The 21999-nt window shown below is 43.8% G+C and overlaps 1 protein-coding gene across 6 annotated transcripts in view; it reads right to left on the bottom strand.

Annotated features, from left to right (window-relative positions):
- Positions 1 to 8443: 8443 nt before the first annotated feature.
- Positions 8444 to 21999, bottom strand: part of LOC138855328 (organic cation transporter protein-like) — a 238601-nt gene continuing 225045 nt past the window's right edge. For all 6 annotated transcript variants that reach the window (XM_070104205.1, XM_070104207.1, XM_070104209.1 and 3 more), the window contains exons 7-8: positions 21391 to 21758; positions 8444 to 8602 (exon numbers count right to left, since the gene is read on the bottom strand). In XM_070104205.1, the coding sequence (XP_069960306.1) occupies positions 8464 to 8602; positions 21391 to 21758 (507 nt within the window). In that variant the 3' untranslated portion in view covers positions 8444 to 8463. The remainder of the gene's footprint in view (positions 8603 to 21390; positions 21759 to 21999) is intronic.

The raw sequence follows: 21999 nt of genomic DNA, 5'->3' as shown, positions 1-21999 counted from the left end.
GTATAACAGTAACAACCAACATGACTCTCACACACTGTGTGGTATAACAGTAACAACCAACATGACTCTCACACACTGTGTGGTATAACAGCAACAACAAACATGATTCACACACTGTGATGTATAACAGTAAAAACCAACATGATTTACGCACTGTGTGGAATACCAGTAACAACTAACATGACTCTCAAACAGTGTGTGGTGTAACAGTAGCAACCTACAAGACTCTCATACACACAGTGTGGTATAACAGCAACAACCTTCATGACTCTCACACACTGTGTGGTATAACAGTAACAACAAACATGATTCTCACACACTGGTTGGTATAACAGTAACAACCTACATGATTCTCACACACTGTGTGGTATAACAGTAACAACCAATACGACTCTCACACACTGTGTGGTATAACAGTAACAACCAACATGACTATCACACACTGTGTGGTATAACAGTAACAACAAACATGATTCACACACTGTGTAGTATAACAGTAACAATCAACATGACTCTCACACACTATGAGGTATAACAGTAACAACTAACATGACTCTCACACACTGTGTAGTATAGCAGTAACAGCGAAGATGATTCACACACTTTGTGGTATGACAGTTACAACCAACATGACTCTCACACACTGTGTGGTCTATCAGTAACAACCAACATGATTCACTCACTGTGTGGTATTAGAGTAACAAACAACATGATTCATACACTGTGTGGTATAACAGTTACAACCAACATCACTCACACACACTGTGTGGTATAACAGTAACATCAAACGTGACCCTCACACACTGTGTGGTATAACAATAAAAACCAACATGACTCTCACACACTGTGTGGTACAACAGTAACAACCAACATCGCTCTCAGACACTGTGTGGTATAACAGTAACAACCAACATGACTCTCACACACTGTGTGGTATAACATTAGCAACCAACGTGACTCTCGCACACTGTGTTGTATAAGAGTAACAACAAATATGATTCACACACTGTGTAGCATAACAGTAACTATCAACATGACTCTCACACACTGTGTAGTATAGCAGTAACAACCAAGATGACTGACACACTTTGTGGTATGACAGTTACAACCAACATGACTCTCACACACTGTGTGGTCTAGCAGTAACATCCAACATGATTCACACACTGTGAGGTATAACAATAACAAACAACATGATTCACGCACTGAGTGGTATAACAGTTACAACCAACATGACTCTCATATACTCTGTGGTATAACAGTCACACACACTGTGTGGTATAACAGTAACAACCTTCATGACTCTCACACACTGTGTGGTATAACAGTACCAACAAACATGACTCTCGCACACTGGGTGGTATAACAGTAACAACCTACATGACTCTCACACACTGTGTGGTGTAACAGTAACAACCATTATGACTCTCACACACTATGTGGTATAACAGTAACTACCTAAATGACTCTCACACACTGCGTAATATAACATTAACAACCTACGTGACTCTCGCACACAGTGTGGTATAAGAGTAACAACCAACATGATTCACACACTCTGTGGAATAACATTAACAACCAATATGACTCTCGCACACTGTGTGGTATAACAGTAACACCCAAAATGATTCACACACTGCGTAATTAACAGTAACAACCAACATAATTCACACACTGTGTGGTATAATAGTAACAACCAACATGATTCACACACTGTGTGATATAACAGTAACAACCAACATGGCTCTCATACACTGTGTGGAATAACAGTAACAACCTACATGATTCACACACTGTGTGGTATATCAGTAACAACCAACATGACTCTCACACACTGTATGGAATAATAGTGACAACCAACATGACTCTCAAACACTGTGTGGTATAACAGTAACACCCTACATGACTCTAACACACTGTGTGGTATAACATTAACAACCTACATGACTCTAACACACTGTGTGGTATAACAGTAACAACAAACGTGACTCTCACGCTCTGTGTGGTATAACAGTAACAACCAACATGATTCACACACTGTGTGGTATAACAGTAACAACCAACATAACTCTCACACACTGTGTGCTATAACAGTAACAACCAAAAAGACACTCACACTCTGTGTGGTAAAACAGTAACAACCAACATGACTCTCACACACTGTGTGGTATAACAATAACAACCAACATAACTCTCACACACTGTGTGCTATAACAGTAACAACCAACAAGACACTCACTTTCTGTGTGGTATAACGTTAACAACCTACATGACTCTCACACACTGTGTGGTGTAACATAAACAACCTACGTGACTCTCACACACTGTGTGGTAAAACACTAACAACCTACTTGATTCACACACTGTGTGGTATAACAGTAACAACCAACATAACTCTCACACACTGTGTGGTATAGCATTAACAACCAACATGACTCTCACACACTGTGTGGTATAACATTAACAACCAACATGACTCTCACACACTGTGTGGTATAACATTAACAGCCTACATGACACTCACACACTGTGTAGTATAACATTAACAACCTACATGACTCTCACACACTGTGTGGTATAAGAGTAACTACCTACATGACTCTTACACACTGTGTGGTATAACATTAACAACCATCATGACTCTCACACACCGTATTGTTTAACATTAAATACCTACATGACCCTCACACACTGTGTGGTATAACATTAACAACCTACATGACTCTCACACACTTAGTTGTATAACAGTAACAACCAACATGGCTCTCACACACTGTGTGGTATATCAGTAACAACCAACATGACTTTCACACACTGTGTGGTATAACAGTAACAGCTAACATGACTCTCACACACTGTGTGGTATAACAATAACAACCAACATGACTCTCACGCACTGTGTGGTATAACAGTAACAACCAACATGACTCTCACACACTGTGTGGTATAACAGTAACAACCAACATGGCTCTCACACACTGTGTGGTATATCAGTAACAACCAACATGACTCTCACACACTGTGTGGTATAACAGTAACAACCAACATGACTCTCACACACTGTGTGGTATAACAGTAACAACCAACGTGACTCTCACACACTGTGTGGTATAACAGTAACAACCAATATGACTCTTACGCACTGTGTGCTATGACAGTAACAACCAACATGACTCTCACACACTGTGTGGTGTAACAGTAACAACCAACATGACTCTCACACCCTGTGTGGTAAAACAGTGACAACCAACATGGCTCTCAGACACTGTGTGGTATAACAGTAACAACCAACATGACTCTCACACACTGTGTGGTATAACAGTAACAACCAACATGACTATCACACACTGTGTGGTATAACAGTAACAACAAACATGATTCACACACTGTGTAGTATAACAGTAACAACCAACATAACACTCACACACTGTGTAGTATAGCAGTAACAGCGAAGATGATTCACACACTTTGTGGTATGCCAGTTGCAACCAACATGACTCTCACACACTGTGTGGCATAAGAGTGACAAACAGCATGATTCATACACTGTGTGGTATAACATTTACAACCAACATGACTCTCACACACTGCTTGGTATAACAGTGACAACAAACATGACTCTCGCACACTGGGTGGTATAACAGTAACAACCTACATGACTCTCACACACTGTGTGGTATAACAGTAACAACCAACATGACTCTCACACACTGTGTAGTAGAGCAGTAACAACCAAGATGACTCTCACACACTGTGTTGTATGACAGTGACAACCAACATAACTCTCACACACTGTGTGGTATGCCAGTTGCAACCAACATGACTCTCACACACTGTGTGGCATAAGAGTGACAAACAGCATGATTCATACACTGTGTGGTATAACATTTACAACCAACATGACTCTCACACACTGCTTGGTATAACAGTGACAACAAACATGACTCTCGCACACTGGGTGGTATAACAGTAACAACCAACATGACTCTCACACACTGTGTGGTGTAACAGTAACAACCTACATGATTCACACACTGTGGTATAACAGTAACAACCAACATGACTCTCACACACTGTGTGGAGTAACAGTAACAACCTACATGATTCACACACTGTGGTATAACAGTAAAAATCAACATAATCCACACACTTTGTTGTATAACAGTAAAAACCAGCATGATTCACGCACTCTGTGGTATACCAGTAAAAACTCAACTCTCACACAAAGTGTGGTGAAACAGTAGCAACCTACAAGACTCTCACACACTGTGTGGTATAACAGTAACAACCAACATGACTCTCACAAACCGTGGGGTATAACAGTAAAAACCAGTATGATTCACTCACTGTGTGGTATAACAATAAAAACCAACATGATTCACACACTGTGTGGTATGACAGTAACAACCTACATGAATCTCACACACTGTTTGGTATAATAGTAACAAACAACATGACTCCCACACACTGTGTGGTATAACAGTTGCAATAAACATGATTGACACACTGTATGGTATAATCGTAACAACCAACATTGTTCACACACTCTGTGGTATAAGAGTAACAGCCAACATGACTGTCACACACTGTGTGGTAACAACCAACATGATTCACACACTGTGTGGTATGAAAGTAACAACCAACATGATTCACATACTGTGTGGTGTAACAGTAACAACCAACATGACTCTCACACACTGTGTGGTATAACAGTAACAACCAATATGACTCTCACACACTGTGTTGTATAACATTAACGGCCTATATTATTCACTCATTGTGTGATATAACAGTAACAGCTGTCATGGCTCTCACACACTGTGTGGTATAAGTGTAACAACCAACAAGACTCTCACACACTGTGTGGTATAACATTAACAACCTACATGACTCTCACACACTGTGTGGTATAACAGTAACAACCAACATGACTCTCACACACTGTGTGGTATAACAGTAACAACCAACATGACTCTCACACACTGTGTGCTATAACAGTAACAACCAACATGACTCTCACACACTGTGTGCTATAACAGTAACAACCAACGTGACTCTCACACACTGTGTGCTATAACAGTAACAACCAACATGAGTCTCACACACTGTGTGGTATAACAGTAACAACCTACATGACTCTCACACACTGTGTGCTATAACAGTAACAACCTACATGACTCTCACACACTGTGTGGTATAACAGTAACAACCTACATGACTCTCACACACTGTGTGGTATAACAGTAACAACCTACATGACTCTCACACACTGTGTGGTATAACAGTAACAACCTACATGACTCTCACACACTGTGTGGTATAACAGTAACAACCTACATGACTCTCACACACTGTGTGGTATAACAGTAACAACCTACATGACTCTCACACACTGTGTGGTATAACAGTAACAACCAACATGACTCTCACACACTGTGTGGTATAACAGTAACAACCAACATGACTCTCACACACTGTGTGGTATAACAGTAACAACCTACATGACTCTCACACACTGTGTGGTATAACAGTAACAACCAACATGACTCTTATACATTGTGTGGTATAATAGTAACAACCAACATGACTCTCACACAATGTGTGGTATAACAGTAACAACCAAGATGACTCTTATACACTGTGTGGTATAACAGTAACAACCAACATTACTCTCACACATTGTGTGGTATAACTGTAACAAAAAACATGACTCTCACACACTGTGTGGTATAACAGTAACAACATACATGACTCTCACACACTGTGTGGTATAACAGTAACAACCAACATGACTCTCACACACTGTGTGGTATAACAGTAACAACCTACATGACTCTCACACACTGTGTGGTATAACAGTAACAACCAACATGACTCTCACACACTGTGTGGTATAACAGTAACAACCAACATGACTCTCACACACTGTGTGGTATAACAGTAACAACCAACATGACTCTCACACACTGTGTGGTATAACAATAACAACCCACATGCCTCTCACACACTGTGTGGTATAACGTTAACAACCTACATGACTCTCACACACTGTGTGGTATAACAGTAACAACCAACATGACTCTCACACACTGTGTGGTATAACAGTAACAACCAACATGACTCTCACACACTGTGTGGTATAACAGTAACAACCAACATGACTCTCACACACTGTGTGGTATAACAGTAACAACCAACATGACTCTCACACACTGTGTGGTATAACAGTAACAACCAACATGACTCTCACACACTGTGTGGTATAACAGTAACAACCAACATGACTCTCACACACTGAGTGGTATAACAGTAACAACCAACATGACTCTCACACACTGAGTGGTATAACAGTAACAACCAACATGACTCTCACACACTGAGTGGTATAACAGTAACAACCAACATGACTCTCACACACTGAGTGGTATAACAGTAACAACCAACATGACTCTCACACACTGTGTGGTATAACAGTAACAACCAACATGAATCTCACACACTGTGTGGTATAACAGTAACACTAATATTATTACCTTAGTTTATCCTTTAAATCACAACTACAAATCATTTGACCTTGAAAAATTATCATTTATTGTTGTACATAAATGACTTATTTTCTAAGATCTTGCTGAAGTGCAAATGTTTAATGTGTAATTCACAATATAATAACATTTCAAAATTGTATCTGAACTTTCACGAGCTATGATTGCCATCATAATATTTGCAGTAGTAATAGTTTATAATTTTAAAATATCGTAAATACTTTTCCGTCTTGTTATTCAGATGTAATTGTTTCCATCCTCACCCATGAATGATGGTATCACCTGCAGTCTCACCCATGAATGATGGTATCACCTGCAGTCTCACCCATGAATAATGGTATCACCTGCAGTCTCACCCATGAATGATGGTATTACCTGCAGTCTCACCCATGAATGATGGTATTACCTGCAGTCTCACCCATGAATGATGGTATTACCTGCAGTCTCACCCATGAATGATGGTATTACCTGCAGTCTCACCCATGAATGATGGTATTACCTGCAGTCTCACCCATGAATGATGGTATTACCTGCAGTCTCACCCATGGATGATGGTATTACCTGCAGTCTCACCCATGAATGATGGTATTACCTGCAGTCTCACCCATGAATGATGGTATTACCTGCAGTCTCACCCATGAATGATGGTATTACCTGCAGTCTCACCCATGGATGATGGTATTACCTGCAGTCTCACCCATGAATGATGGTATTACCTGCAGTCTCACCCATGAATGATGGTATTACCTGCAGTCTCACCCATGAATGATGGTATCACCTGCAGTCTCACCCATGAATGATGGTATTACCTGCAGTCTCACCCATGAATGATGGTATTACCTGCAGTCTCACCCATGAATGATGGTATTACCTGCAGTCTCACCCATGAATGATGGTATTACCTGCAGTCTCACCCATGAATGATGGTATTACCTGCAGTCTCACCCATGAATGATGGTATTACCTGCAGTCTCACCCATGGATGATGGTATTACCTGCAGTCTCACCCATGAATGATGGTATTACCTGCAGTCTCACCCATGAATGATGGTATTACCTGCAGTCTCACCCATGAATGATGGTATCACCTGCAGTCTCACCCATGAATGATGGTATTACCTGCAGTCTCACCCATGAATGATGGTATTACCTGCAGTCTCACCCATGAATGATGGTATTACCTGCAGTCTCACCCATGAATGATGGTATTACCTGCAGTCTCACCCATGAATGATGGTATTACCTGCAGTCTCACCCATGGATGATGGTATTACCTGCAGTCTCACCCATGAATGATGGTATTACCTGCAGTCTCACCCATGAATGATGGTATTACCTGCAGTCTCACCCATGGATGATGGTATTACCTGCAGTCTCACCCATGGATGATGGTATTACCTGCAGTCTCACCCATGGATGATGGTATTACCTGCAGTCTCACCCATGAATGATGGTATTACCTGCAGACTCACCCATGAATGATGGTATTACCTGCAGTCTCACCCATGAATGATGGTATTACCTGCAGACTCACCCATGAATGATGGTATTACCTGCAGTCTCACCCATGAATGATGGTATTACCTGCAGTCTCACCCATGAATGATGGTATTACCTGCAGTCTCACCCATGAATGATGGTATTACCTGCAGTCTCACCCATGAATGATGGTATTACCTGCAGTCTCACCCATGAATGATGGTATTACCTGCAGTCTCACCCATGAATGATGGTATTACCTGCAGTCTCACCCATGAATGATGGTATTACCTGCAGTCTCACCCATGAATGATGGTATTACCTGCAGTCTCACCCATGGATGATGGTATTACCTGCAGTCTCACCCATGGATGATGGTATTACCTGCAGTCTCACCCATGAATGATGGTATTACCTGCAGTCTCACCCATTAATGAAGATCTTACCTGTCAAGAACCAGAAAGGTGAAGATGAGTGATGGAATCTCAACCACCATCGAGGAGATGAAATCTACAAAGACATTACCACCCAAACTGCTAGTGTTGTAGGATAGTCCATAGAACACCACAGCGCAGACAACCCTGTCAAACACATCATTATTGTTATGTTCACTCAGATGGCAGTGGTAAACAAGTTTAGTCTCTAGGACACTCATACCTATATATGATAATTAAGAAACATATGTGACACAAAGCTACTTTTATTAGGAGATTTCCACATTTTTTGTTACTGGTCAACTTCTTGGTTATATATATATATATATATATATATATATATATATATATATATATATATATATATATATATATATATATATATATATATGTATATATATATATATATATATATAATTAGAACAGGCGATATATGCACAAACACTAATCTCTGGTCAAAGGAGACTCGAACCTACGAACCTTGGGAGAAGGTTCAGATTGCTCTAACCACCATACCACACTGGACAATACCTTGGCGCTCAACCAACGCTAGACTTTTGATCCAAGGCAGCCAGCATTCAGGCTGGTGGTGTTAGCTATTTCATCTCATCCCCTTCATGCTTCGACCGACGAGAGATTTTTACAATGTTTTTAATTCTCAGAATTCGCAGGGGATGAGATTAAATAGCTAACACCACCTGCCTGAATGCTGGCTGCCTTGGATCAAAACGTGTAGCATTGGCTGGGCGCCAAGGTGTTTTGTCCAGTGTGGTACGGTGGTTAAAGCACTATGTACCTTGTCCCAAGGTTCGTGGGTTCGAGTCTCCTTTGACCAGAGATTAGTGTTTGTGGATATTTCGCCTGTTCTGCGGTTCGAACCTTCGGCTAGTAGCAATGTTGTTATTGATTAATACCACTCGTTCGTGGTTACAATAATATATACACACTGCTCGTGAGGCTAGTACACCAAACGGGGAGTAGAATGAAATTAGCTCAGAGACACCCACACCACCATATGTCCTCGGATGATGGTAAAATACCTAGCTCTGCTGGGTGCGTCATTCTTGGAGGATTGCGTCCTGTAAGTTAGAACGTCATGTGTGATTGCCGCTCACCATGAGGTGGGACAAAACGACATGCGTTCAAATCCTCTAGTAGTCGCAGTGTTGCATTGATTAAAACCACTCATTGGTGGGATTTCAATATATATCCCTTCAATGGAAGTTCCTTGAGGGGCATATACTACGTTAGCACCTGAACTTTTTTATTTTTCGTCCGATTTCTTTCATTTTTTTTTTTTTGTACGTAAAGAAGCACCTTTCAATAGTAACGTGACCAAGTTTCAATAAGATAGCTCAAAAAACAACTGAGAAAAAAAATATTTACTAATAATCATACATATTGAGCTGTATTTTCGTAATGGGACTTGGAGAAGCTGTTTTGGCATTATCTACGCATAAAACAATGCTAAACTGTATTTCTGATGATTATCCGAACTGTAATTTATTCTTTCTTCATTCTTAAAAAAATAAAGTTTGTATGGTTTTGAAATTCAGCCAAATATCTGACTTTTGCCCTCACAAAAATCAAAAACAAATTATGATGTCTCAAAAAGCTGTCCATTTCGTTGTAAAACAATCTTTCCTTTATGTTCTCTGTGAATTTCATTGCATTCCTGCTATTATTAACGAAAACACTGGCTTATATATGTGAAAACTTACTTCCGAGATAATCCGCGAAACAGCCGGACCACCGATTTTTTTTTTTTTCGAGAAAATAGCATTTTTCTCAGCATTACGAGTGTATATCATAGTTACCCATGTCCGTTTTCTTTAATATAAGGACCCTGGAGGTGAAAGAAGGAAAACGGAAGCCATCCCTGACTATGGAAATATTATATTCCAGAGGGAGCGCTGGAAGTATATGCCATATATTATTCATTCTGGAGTATTTACCATATTTCTTTGTTATTTATATTGTTTATTATGTCATATTAGATCAATTGTGATAGATAAATAAGCCGTAGAAGCTATAATAGCGTTACATTGAGCCATATTCCCCAGCCACCCCGAGACTGGAATTTTCCATGACGTCAGCAAAATGTTGCCAGGAGGTTCCTGGTTGTCTGGAAGTCTACGGATAAGTCCCACCCACTGTATTATGATGCCAAATCGTCAATTATTATCTTAGAAAGAATAATACAATAAATACACGAACAATAAAAGGAAAAAAAAGGAAAATTGACGACAGGTGAGCACACCTGCCGCGGGTGGTGACGTCACCCTAGGTGTTTTAAATTAACATAATTCCTTGTAGGAATGTCGTAGAACAATGATTTTGGTATCATTGTGTTGGCTACCCTTCCCATTTCATAGACTCTCCCCTCTCACGTGCTAAACGTAATTTCTTCTCTCCCAAACTCTCTACTCATGAGAACTCTTCTATCCTCTGCCATCCCTACATTTCCGGTCTTTCTAATCTCAACAATTCTCTCCGTCCCTTAGACATCAAGCTTACCTTCCGCCAGACTAACACTCTTCGCACTGTAATCTAATGGTGGTCCGGTGGCCTGGTGGCTAAAGCTCTCGCTTCACACACGGAGGGCCCGGGTTCGATTCCCGGCGGGTGGAAACATTTCGACACGTTTCCTTACACCTGTTGTCCTGTTCACCTAGCAGCATATAGGTACCTGGGTGTTAGTCGACTGGTGTGGGACGCATCCTGGGGGACAAGATTGAGGATCCCAATGGAAATAAGTTAGACAGTCCTCGATGACGCACTGACTTTCTTGGGTTATCCTGGGTGGCTAACCCTCCGGGGTTAAAAATCCGAACGAAATCTTATCTTACCTATCCTCCCTCTACAGATGTTCCTGGTGTCTACTCTATTTCTTGCTCCTCCTGTCCTCTTCAATACTTCGGAGAAACTGGTCGATCTCTCTCTGACAGACTTAAGGAGCACAAAAATAGTATTAGGCTTGCCGACACTAACAATGCTCTTTTCTGTCACGTCAGAGATCATAGCCATCCTATTGACTGGTCTTCTGCTGAAACTGTCTTCCCTACTTCCAACTCGAACAGTCGCTGTCTAGTTGAATCCTCTCTAAAACACAAATTTCCTTGTATGAACCTTAGCCCTGGCTTTGTCTCTGTAGATGCCTTCCTCTCCCACTACATTGTAAAATGCTCCAAACTTCAGAACACTCGTGACTTAACCTGACTCCTCATATTTCCTTTTCTTTTTCTTCTTCTCCCTCTTTCCCTTTCCTCTTTCCTTTTTCTCCTCTGGGTTGTCTTTCTTCTGTCTCGTGTTTCTGCTCCTTCTTCATTTATTTCACCGCTTCCCCTTTCACGCACCTCTGTGCACTTGCTCTCCCTCTGTGGTCACCTAGCTCTCTTGCAGTGCTCCCCTTCCTTTGTTTTGGACTGGCTCGTCCTCCTTATTCACATCTTCTACCATTACCACTACTACTACCTCTTCTACTTCTACTACTACTACTACTGATGAAATTAAGAGACATGTGCGGCGTCTGGGTGTCTTTGTTGTGGACGTTTCGCCATCCAGTGGCTGGCTGGATGGCGAAACGTCTATGATAGGGATGCCCGGGTGTTGCACATGTGTCTTAATTTCATCTTGTCGGTATTATATACCAATCTTGTACTACTACTACTACTACCACCACCTCTTCCTGCCTATATATAGCCGTCCTGCTCCACCTCTGGTTCACACATTCATTGGACACACAGCTCCATCGACGAACGATCTCTCCTCTCTAATTACCCCGTGTTGAGTGTGACTATCCTCAGAGTGGTGGTTACTAAACCTTCGTCTTCACCTTCAGGATTGGTGCGTCGGTGGTTGCCTACCCAAGGGCAGGAAGCCTCCCTCTGCACTCCTGTTGCTATCTGTAGCCTCCACGCTCCAGACTGTACGTGTAGTCTACACGCTATACAGCCAGTGTTGCCTCTCCTCGCCGTTGTCTGAAGTCTCCACGCCTCAGCCTGTATGTGAAGTCTGCTCGCCATTCAGCTAGTGTTGGCTCTCCTCATCGCTCACAGCCAGAGTTGTTCTCTTCACCGAGTGGTGGTTACTGGACCTTCGTCTTCACCATCAGGATTGGTGCGTCGGTGGCTGCCTACCCAAGGGCAGGAAGCCTCCCTCTGCACTCCTGTTGCTGTCTGAAGTCCCCACGCCTCAGCCTGTATGTGAAGTCTGCTCGCCATTCAGCTAGTGTTGGCTCTCCTCATCACTCACAGCCAGAGTTGTTCTCTTCACCGAGTGGTGGTTACTGGACCTTCGTCTTCACCATCAGGATTGGTGCGTCGGTGGCTGCCTACCCAAGGGCAGGAAGCTTCCCTCTGCACTCCTGTTGCTGTCTGAAGTCTCCACGCCTCAGCCTGTACGTGTGGTCTGCATGCCTTACAGCCAGTTCAGGGCACACAGTGCTCCATCAAGCTACAGCTCACCTCCTCAGTGTCCTGTGCCTCCAGAGACGGACTCCACAAGAAACTTTAAAGTTATAACCAGGCAAGTACGTGTGTCTACTTCACACGTACTTGCCCAGCCAATTTTTCTCACAGGATTGGCCCCCACATCTAATTTACGATGCCTGCAATGCCTTCCACCTCCTTTCCCCTTACCACCCCTCTACTGCCAACACCTGCCTCTACTCTGTCTACTCCTGCTTCTAAGGCCTACCCTGCCCCCACCTCTTCCAAGCCCAATTCTTTCTCGCTTAACCTCAAATACTCTAAATCTGATCATGCCACTATCTGTCCTGGAAATTTACTGTACCAGATCACTGGCGCTCCTCAGTATAAAGTCTTTAAAACCAACTCTGGATTCAAACTACTTCTTGACAGACATTCTTAGGAAACGTACACCTCAACCGAGACCAGACAAAAACTTCTCAATGCAGGCTTCACTATTATTTGGACTCCTGAGCACCGCGCCAAATGCACAATGATCGCAAAACATGTAGACTATTCTCTCCTGACTGCCTATGACACAGACAAAGAAGACTTAATCAAAGACATTAGTACTAAGAACAAAAAGTCTCTGTTGACGATATTTATAGACCTGAAAACTCTACCATCCTCAAAATACACTCTTCAACTCCTTCTGACGCCTCTACACTCTTCAATCAAGGAATCCTTGCCAAGACCATCCGCATTCCTCCAAACTCCCTCTTCACTCCAAACTTTCACCCCATCACACAATGTCTGAAATGCTACAAATTCGGCCACGACAAAGTCTCATGCACTTCCACACAAACCTGCTCCAGATGTTCAACAACTGGCCACTTCTGGAACACTTGCAACCTCCCCCTAAAATGTTCTAACTGCGGTGGGTCACACACTGCAGTTGCAAATTCCTGCCCTACTAGAAAAGACATTCTCTCCACCCTCAGAGAAAGCCAACCTCCCTCCCTCCCCAACCCCTTCCCTGCACCTCCCCCTCCTACAATACCTTCCACCCCTACCCCCAATGCCTGGGTTACCCCACGCACTTGGTCTACCCCTCCTACTCTACACACTTCAAACACCAACACACAGACTATAATCACCTCTCCTTCTACACCTACACCCACACTAGACTACAAAACTAACTGCCAACTCGCCACTGCTGCCCACTCTGCGATGGTAATCTCTCAAGCCTACCAATCAGACTACTCACATGTCCTTAATCTAATCTTGTCCGCTAACAATCTTCCCTCTTTAATTATCCCTCCTTCCTGCTTCTCTTCTAAGCCTCCTACAACCTCTACCTCCTCCCTCTCTCCCACCCCCCACTTCCTACACCCACCAGCTCTCCTCCCCCCCTACCCCTCTTCACTACTTCCACCACTCCCACCAACACCCCTACTGCTGCTGCTACGACCACCCCTCCCCCGACCTCCTTATCCACTTCCTCATCCCCAACCAAAGCTTCCACTTCCTTACCCAGTACCATAGCTTCCACTTCCTCATCCCCTACCAAAGCTTCCACTTCCTCTGCATCTACCTTTGCCCCCTCCTCCACCACAACCAAAACTTCATCCAGGTCCAACTCCACATCCTCCAGACAAAATCCACTCAAACCCAAACCTGCCCCAACTTCTGACAGACATACAAAAGAACATAAAAACAGATCCATCTCTTCCTCCCCCTCCAGGAAACGGGTCCGTAACACCTACAAACTCGCATCCACTGATGGCACCACTATCACAGGTTTTAATCCAAACTCCTCCGACATTAACTTTGCTATGACGAAACCATTAAATCATGTTTAAAGTGATTCAGTTCAACGTACGTTCTTACTTTACTATTAGACACCTACTGGCCGAGCTCCTTGAAGCAGAGAGACCAGATATTGTTTTGCTAAACAGTACCTGCCTCAAAGCCCCTCAACGTATCCGCCATTATGGTTATACTGCACTACAGTCCCCCTATGATCCCCACGATGGGGTTGCCATCCTTGTCAAATCCAACATAAAACATGAATCTCTCCCAATCCCTTTTATTCACCAACACTGTCTTGCAGTCAGAATACACACGCACCTTGGCCCCTTTATCTTTTTCACCACCTATGCTCGCCCAAACACTATTCTCAACATACACGACCTTTCCTTAGTCTTCAACTACACCAACACACCAACATACCTACTAGCTGACATGAATGCCAAACACACCGCCTTTCATCACACCAGTAACAACCAACTTGGTCACCAATTACTCAACTTCACTAACCATAAACACCTAATTCATCTCGGCCCAGACTTCAATACCTTCTTCAATCACACGGGCCAAGGCAAACCAGACATCATTCTGGCAAACCGAGCCAGTTCTCTATTTCAACACTACATCTCACCTGGCCCTATTACAGGCTCTGATCACATCCCAGTCATCTTGCACATCTCCTCCAACCCTATCCTCATTCCAACCACACCTTCCTTCTCCTACAAGAACGCTGACTGGGATGCTTTCAAACAACACATAGACAATATTAACCTCACCTATGACTATAACAACAAACCTATCTCCGACATCGATGCTCAACTTGATCTCATCCAGGACACCATTACACAAGCAGCCAACAACGCAATACCAAAGAAAACTCACACCACTCGTTATTCCTTCAAACCGTCACTCAGAACAAGAAGACTAATTATCTGCTACCACAACCGCTTCCTCTACAACACACACAGATTTAATCAAGTTCGATTATATCTCACTTACCTTAGAAACAACATTCTACAGTCTAGACCAAGACCACAACAATCACTGGTCACAACTCATTCAACAAGCTGACAAACAGTGTATTAAAAACACTAAAGCCTTCTGGAACTTTATCAAAAAAATAAGAGGCACTACTCCCACCAACAAATTCAAACACATCACCCACAACAACACACACATCTCAGACCCGCAGGCTGCTACCAACATCTTCAAACACATCTGGGAGAACATCTTCCACCCTCACAGACCTCACCCTAACGTTATTCAACACATTCAGAACATAGAACATTGGAACACTGCACACACACAAGATACAACACCAGATAGCCACATTCATCTAGACTCTCTTACCTCCTCCCAAGAACTCGACACTCCTTTCACCAACACAGACATTAAAACTCTCCTCAGACACCTTCCTCACAAGGCTCCTGGCGCCTCTGGCCTAAACCATATTATCCTAAAACACCTTCCTGACTCTATCATCACTGCCTACACAAACCTCAATGCCTCCCTTGCCTCTGGATACTTCCCTTCCCTCTTCAAAGCTGCTACTGCTATCCTCCTTCCTAAACCCAAAAAAGACCACTCTGATCCTAGAAATTATCGCCCTATCAGCCTCCTCGAAACTTTAGGAAAACTCTTTGAAAAACTCATCAACCATCGCCTTCGCAGATACCTGGAACACAACTCTCTACTTTCTGATGGTCACTTTGGCTTCAGAACACACAGATCCACACAAGATGCCATTAACATCATTCTCAACTACATCCACATAAACACAGAACAAAGAAACAGGACAGCCCTGGTTGCAAAAGACGTTGAAAAAGCTTTTGACACTGTCTGGCACCAAGGGCTCAAGTACAAACTCTGCACTAACTTTAACCTGCCTCTCACTACTCGTAAACTCCTCTGCAACTTCCTAGACGGCCGTACCATGAGAATCAAATTCCAAGGCTGTTACTCCGACTACTTAACACTAAATGCTGGAGTACCCCAGGGATCTGTCCTCTCCCCTACCCTCTACATTTTATACACTAACGACATTCCAACACCTGTATACCAAAACTCCATCACACTAGCCTATGCAGACGACATTACACAACTTATCACTCATGCCAATATAGATACACTCACACACAAAACACAAAATGAGGTCGACAGGATAGCCATCTGGGAACAAAATGGAGGATCAAAACCAATGCAGCTAAATCCAGCTTTACATATTTTAACTACAGAAAACGTGACCCTCCATTACCTGTCGAGCTCAGAACAGCTGACACCCGCACTTACATCCCCATCACACAATCTGTCACTGTCCTTGGCGTTAATCTTGACTACCTTCTACGCTTACACGGACACATTCACTCAAGGCATGCAATAGCTAGTAAGGCCCTTGCGGGCCTCTACAAGCTGAAACATGCCTCTCAACGCACCAAACTACACCTCTACAAATACCTTATACGTCCACTGATAACTTACTCTCCTCTAGCCCTCTCTCTTGCAGCAAAAGCAAACTTACTTAAACTGCAGCGTGTCCAGAACAAGGCGCTGCGCTGGGTGCTTGATGTCAGATGGGAGGACTTCGCCACATGCGAGTCTCTACATGACCAGTTAGACATCCCTGCGCTGAATCTGTACTGGAAGACGCTCAGTGACAGACAGATTGACAAACTCGTGACACGACATGACTACTGGACCTCTCTCCTTGACGAAGACATTCGCAGACCCACAAACCAACACAACCTTTTCTACTCCTTGCATGATCCTGCTCCTAACCCTATTTACAAATAGCCTTGGATTCTCCGAGAGGTACCTTCTATGACAGGTACCATTCTCTGATCCACGTTCGCCTTACCCTTTGGGTTAAGACATGGCTCAGTTCTACACTCCTCTCTAGCTCTAAACGTCGCATGTCCCATCCTTCCCGCTCACCCCACCGGAGTCCCAACAGAAGAGCCTGAATTTCTCTTCTCAATATCTGTCCCACGATCGCCTCGCTGCTGGGTTAAGCCCTGGCTCTATTTCTACGACTAAGAACACTCCTCTCCAGCACTGTTCTTCGTCTGTCCCGTCTTCCCCGCTCATCCCATTTGGGATCTTACCTGAACTTTCGTTCGTTCGTTCGTTCGTTCGTACCTCTGGTTAGTGTGACTTTGTAAATGGTCCAAGTCGGACCGAAACGTCGTCGTAAGCTTCTCTCTTTTATGTGCGGGTTATTTGTGTATCGTTCCAGTCACGGTATTGTGCCTTTTTTTTGTTATTTAAAAGATATATAAATGTACAATATGACACAAGATCATTTAATTCCAACTGAGCTGCTGTTCAGTATCTTGTAGGAAACTAAATTATTTGTGTAGCTGCTTGAAGAAATGTGTCTCACTAACATTATTAGAGGACAGGAACCATTTGTGAAGTTTGAAGTACAGTACATTCACTCTGAGAGATGTTATTATATGCTAGAGAGTCTTTGGAATTAGTATGTCTGTGTTCTTCTGGCAAGACTGCTGTTAAACCAGTTATGGTTATTTGTTGACGTATTTTGAGAAGGTCACTCTGCCATGGTGGGTCACTACCATGGTGGGTCACTCTACCATAGTGGGTCACTCTACCATGGTGGGTCACTCTGCCATGGTGGGTCACTCTGTCATGGTGGATCACTCTGCCATGGTGGTCACTCTACCATGGTGGGTCACTCTGCCATGGTGGGTCACTTTGCCATGGTGGGTCACTCTACCATAGTGGGTCACTCTACCATGGTGGGTCACTCTACCATTGTGTGTCACTCTACCATGGTGGGTCACTCTACCATGGTGGATCACTCTACCATGGTGGGTCACTCTGCCATGGTGGGTCACTCTACCATGGTGGGTCACACTGCCATGGTGGGTCACTCTGCCATGGTGGGTCACACTGCCATGGTGGGTCACACTGACATTTTGGGTCACTCTGCCATAGTGGGTCACTCTGCCATGGTGGGGTCACTACCATGGTGGGTCACACTGCCAAGGTGGGTCACTCTGCCATTGTGGGGTCACTCTAGCATGGTGGGTCACACTGCCATGGGGAGTCACACTGCCATGGTGGGTCACTCTGCCATTGTGGGTCACTCTACCATGGTAGGTCACACTGCAATGGTGGGTCACACTACCATGGTGGGTCACTCTGCCATTGTGGGTCACTCTACCATGGTAGGTCACACTGCAATGGTGGGTCACTCTACCATGGTGGTTCACACTACCATGGTGGGTCACACTACCATGGTGGGTCACTCTACCATGGTGGGCCACACTGCCATGGTGGGTCACTCTGCCATGGTGGGTCACCCTACCATGGTGGGTCACACTGCCATGGTGGGTCACTCTACCATGGTGGGTCACACTACCATGGTGGGTCAAACTACCATGGTGGGTCACACTACCATGGTAGGTCACACTGCAATGGTGGGTCACACTGCCATGGTGGGTCACTCTACCATGGTGGGTCACACTACCATGGTGGGTCACTCTACCATGGTGGGTCACACTACCATGGTGGGTCACTCTACCATGGTGGGTCACACTACCATGGTGGGTCACACTACCATGGTAGGTCACACTGCAATGGTGGGTAACACTGCCATGGTGGGTCACTCTACCATGGTGGGTCACTCTACCATGGTGGGTCACTCTACCATGGTGGGTCACACTACCATGGTGGGTCACTCTACCATGGTGGGTCACTCTACCATGGTGGGTCACTCTACCATGGTGGGTCACTCTACCATGGTGGGTCACACTACCATGGTGGGCCACACTACCATGGTGGGTCACACTACCATGGTGGGTCACTCTTCCATGGTGGGTCACACTACCATGGTGGGTCACACTACCATGGTGGGTCACACTACCATGGTGGGTCACTCTACCATGGTGGGTCACTCTACCATGGTGGGTCACACTACCATGGTGGGTCACACTACCATGGTGGGTCACACTACCATGGTGGGTCACACTACCATGGTGGGTCACACTACCATGGTGGGTCACACTACCATGCTGGGTCACACTACCATGCTGGGTCACTCTACCATGGTGGGTCACACTACCATGGTGGGTCACACTACCATGGTGGGTCACACTACCATGGTGGGTCACACTACCATGGTAGGTCACACTACCATGGTGGGTCACACTACCATGGTGGGTCACACTACCATGGTGGGTCACACTACCATGGTGGGTCACACTACCATGGTGGGTCACTCTACCATGGTGGGTCACTCTACCATGGTGGGTCACACTACCATGGTGGGTCACACTACCATGGTGGGTCACACAACCATGGTGGGTCACACTACCATGGTGGGTCACACTACCATGGTGGGTCACACTACCATGGTGGGTCACTCTACCATGGTGGGTCACACTACCATGGTGGGTCACACTACCATGGTAGGTCACACTGCAATGGTGGGTAACACTGCCATGGTGGGTCACTCTACCATGGTGGGTCACTCTACCATGGTGGGTCACTCTACCATGGTGGGTCACACTACCATGGTGGGTCACTCTACCATGGTGGGTCACTCTACCATGGTGGGTCACTCTACCATGGTGGGTCACTCTACCATGGTGGGTCACACTACCATGGTGGGCCACACTACCATGGTGGGTCACACTACCATGGTGGGTCACTCTACCATGGTGGGTCACACTACCATGGTGGGTCACACTACCATGGTGGGTCACACTACCATGGTGGGTCACTCTACCATGGTGGGTCACTCTACCATGGTGGGTCACACTACCATGGTGGGTCACACTACCATGGTGGGTCACACTACCATGGTGGGTCACACTACCATGGTGGGTCACACTACCATGGTGGGTCATACTACCATGGTGGGTCACACTACCATGGTGGGTCACACTACCATGCTGGGTCACTCTACCATGGTGGGTCACTCTACCATGGTGGGTCACACTACCATGGTGGGTCACACTACCATGGTGGGTCACACTACCATGGTGGGTCACACTACCATGGTAGGTCACACTACCATGGTGGGTCACACTACCATGGTGGGTCACACTACCATGGTGGGTCACACTACCATGGTGGGTCACACTACCATGGTGGGTCACTCTACCATGGTGGGTCACTCTACCATGGTGGGTCACACTACCATGGTGGGTCACACTACCATGGTGGGTCACACTACCATGGTGGGTCACACTACCATGGTGGGTCACACTACCATGGTGGGTCACACTACCATGGTGGGTCACACTACCATGGTGGGTCACACTACCATGGTGGGTCACGGCAAATTTGTTAAAAATTTAAGAAACACAAGTGGAAAGTTTAGTGAAAATAATATCATTATCTATGTTCATAACTTTTTATTACAGTAATAAATCAAAAACTATGTACTAAACTTTGCATGTAATAAACAACATTATAAATGTGGATAAATGAAATAACATTATAAATGTTATGGTAGTGTAATATGTTTTAATAATATTATTGACTTTATCCCATATTTTACCATCTGTTCTATATTGTCATATATTTGTCATATAAATTCCAAATCAACAATTAATATTTACTTATTAAAGTAACAATGATTTACTATTTATTTTTAAATATTTTTATTTATTTGATTTATTTACTATGAACAATAAACTAATATAAAATATTAGGGTAAACTTAGTATCATCAATAACTTTTTATACTTACCAGCACAAAAACAAAGTGAATGATCTTCTCCTCATAACAGGAGTTCTCAATAGGTCAATAACAGTCTTCTTGATCATTGTTTCTTTTCTAGTTTCATTCACAAGTACAATGTTACTGTTGGTTACTGACAAAGTTCCATCAGCAGTGTTACTGTTGGTTACTGACAAAGTTCCATCAGCAGTGTTACTGTTGGTTACTGACAAAGTTCCATCAACAGTGTTACTGTTGGTTACTGACAAAGTTCCATCAACAGTGTTACTGTTGGTTACTGACATAGTTCCATCAACAGTGTTACTGTTGGTTACTGACAAAGTTCCATCAACAGTGTTACTGTTGGTTACTGACAAAGTTCCATCAACAGGACCAAACTGTCAGTAAGAATAACAAATGAGCGATTAATTTAAACTGATTCTCTACCTCAAGATGTGATTCATAATTTAAACTGATTCTCTAAGTCAAGATGTGATTCATAATTTAAACTGATTATCTAAGTCAAGATGTGATTCATAATTTAAACTGATTCTCTAAGTCAAGATGTGATTCATAATTTAAACTGATTCTCTAAGTCAAGATGTGATTCATAATTTAAACTGATTCTCTAAGTCAAGA

This window comes from Cherax quadricarinatus, chromosome 89, assembly GCF_038502225.1.
Source record: "Cherax quadricarinatus isolate ZL_2023a chromosome 89, ASM3850222v1, whole genome shotgun sequence".
NCBI lineage: Eukaryota > Metazoa > Arthropoda > Malacostraca > Decapoda > Parastacidae > Cherax > Cherax quadricarinatus.
Note: the sequence above shows the minus strand (reverse complement) of the source record. Positions and strands in the feature narration are given on the sequence as shown.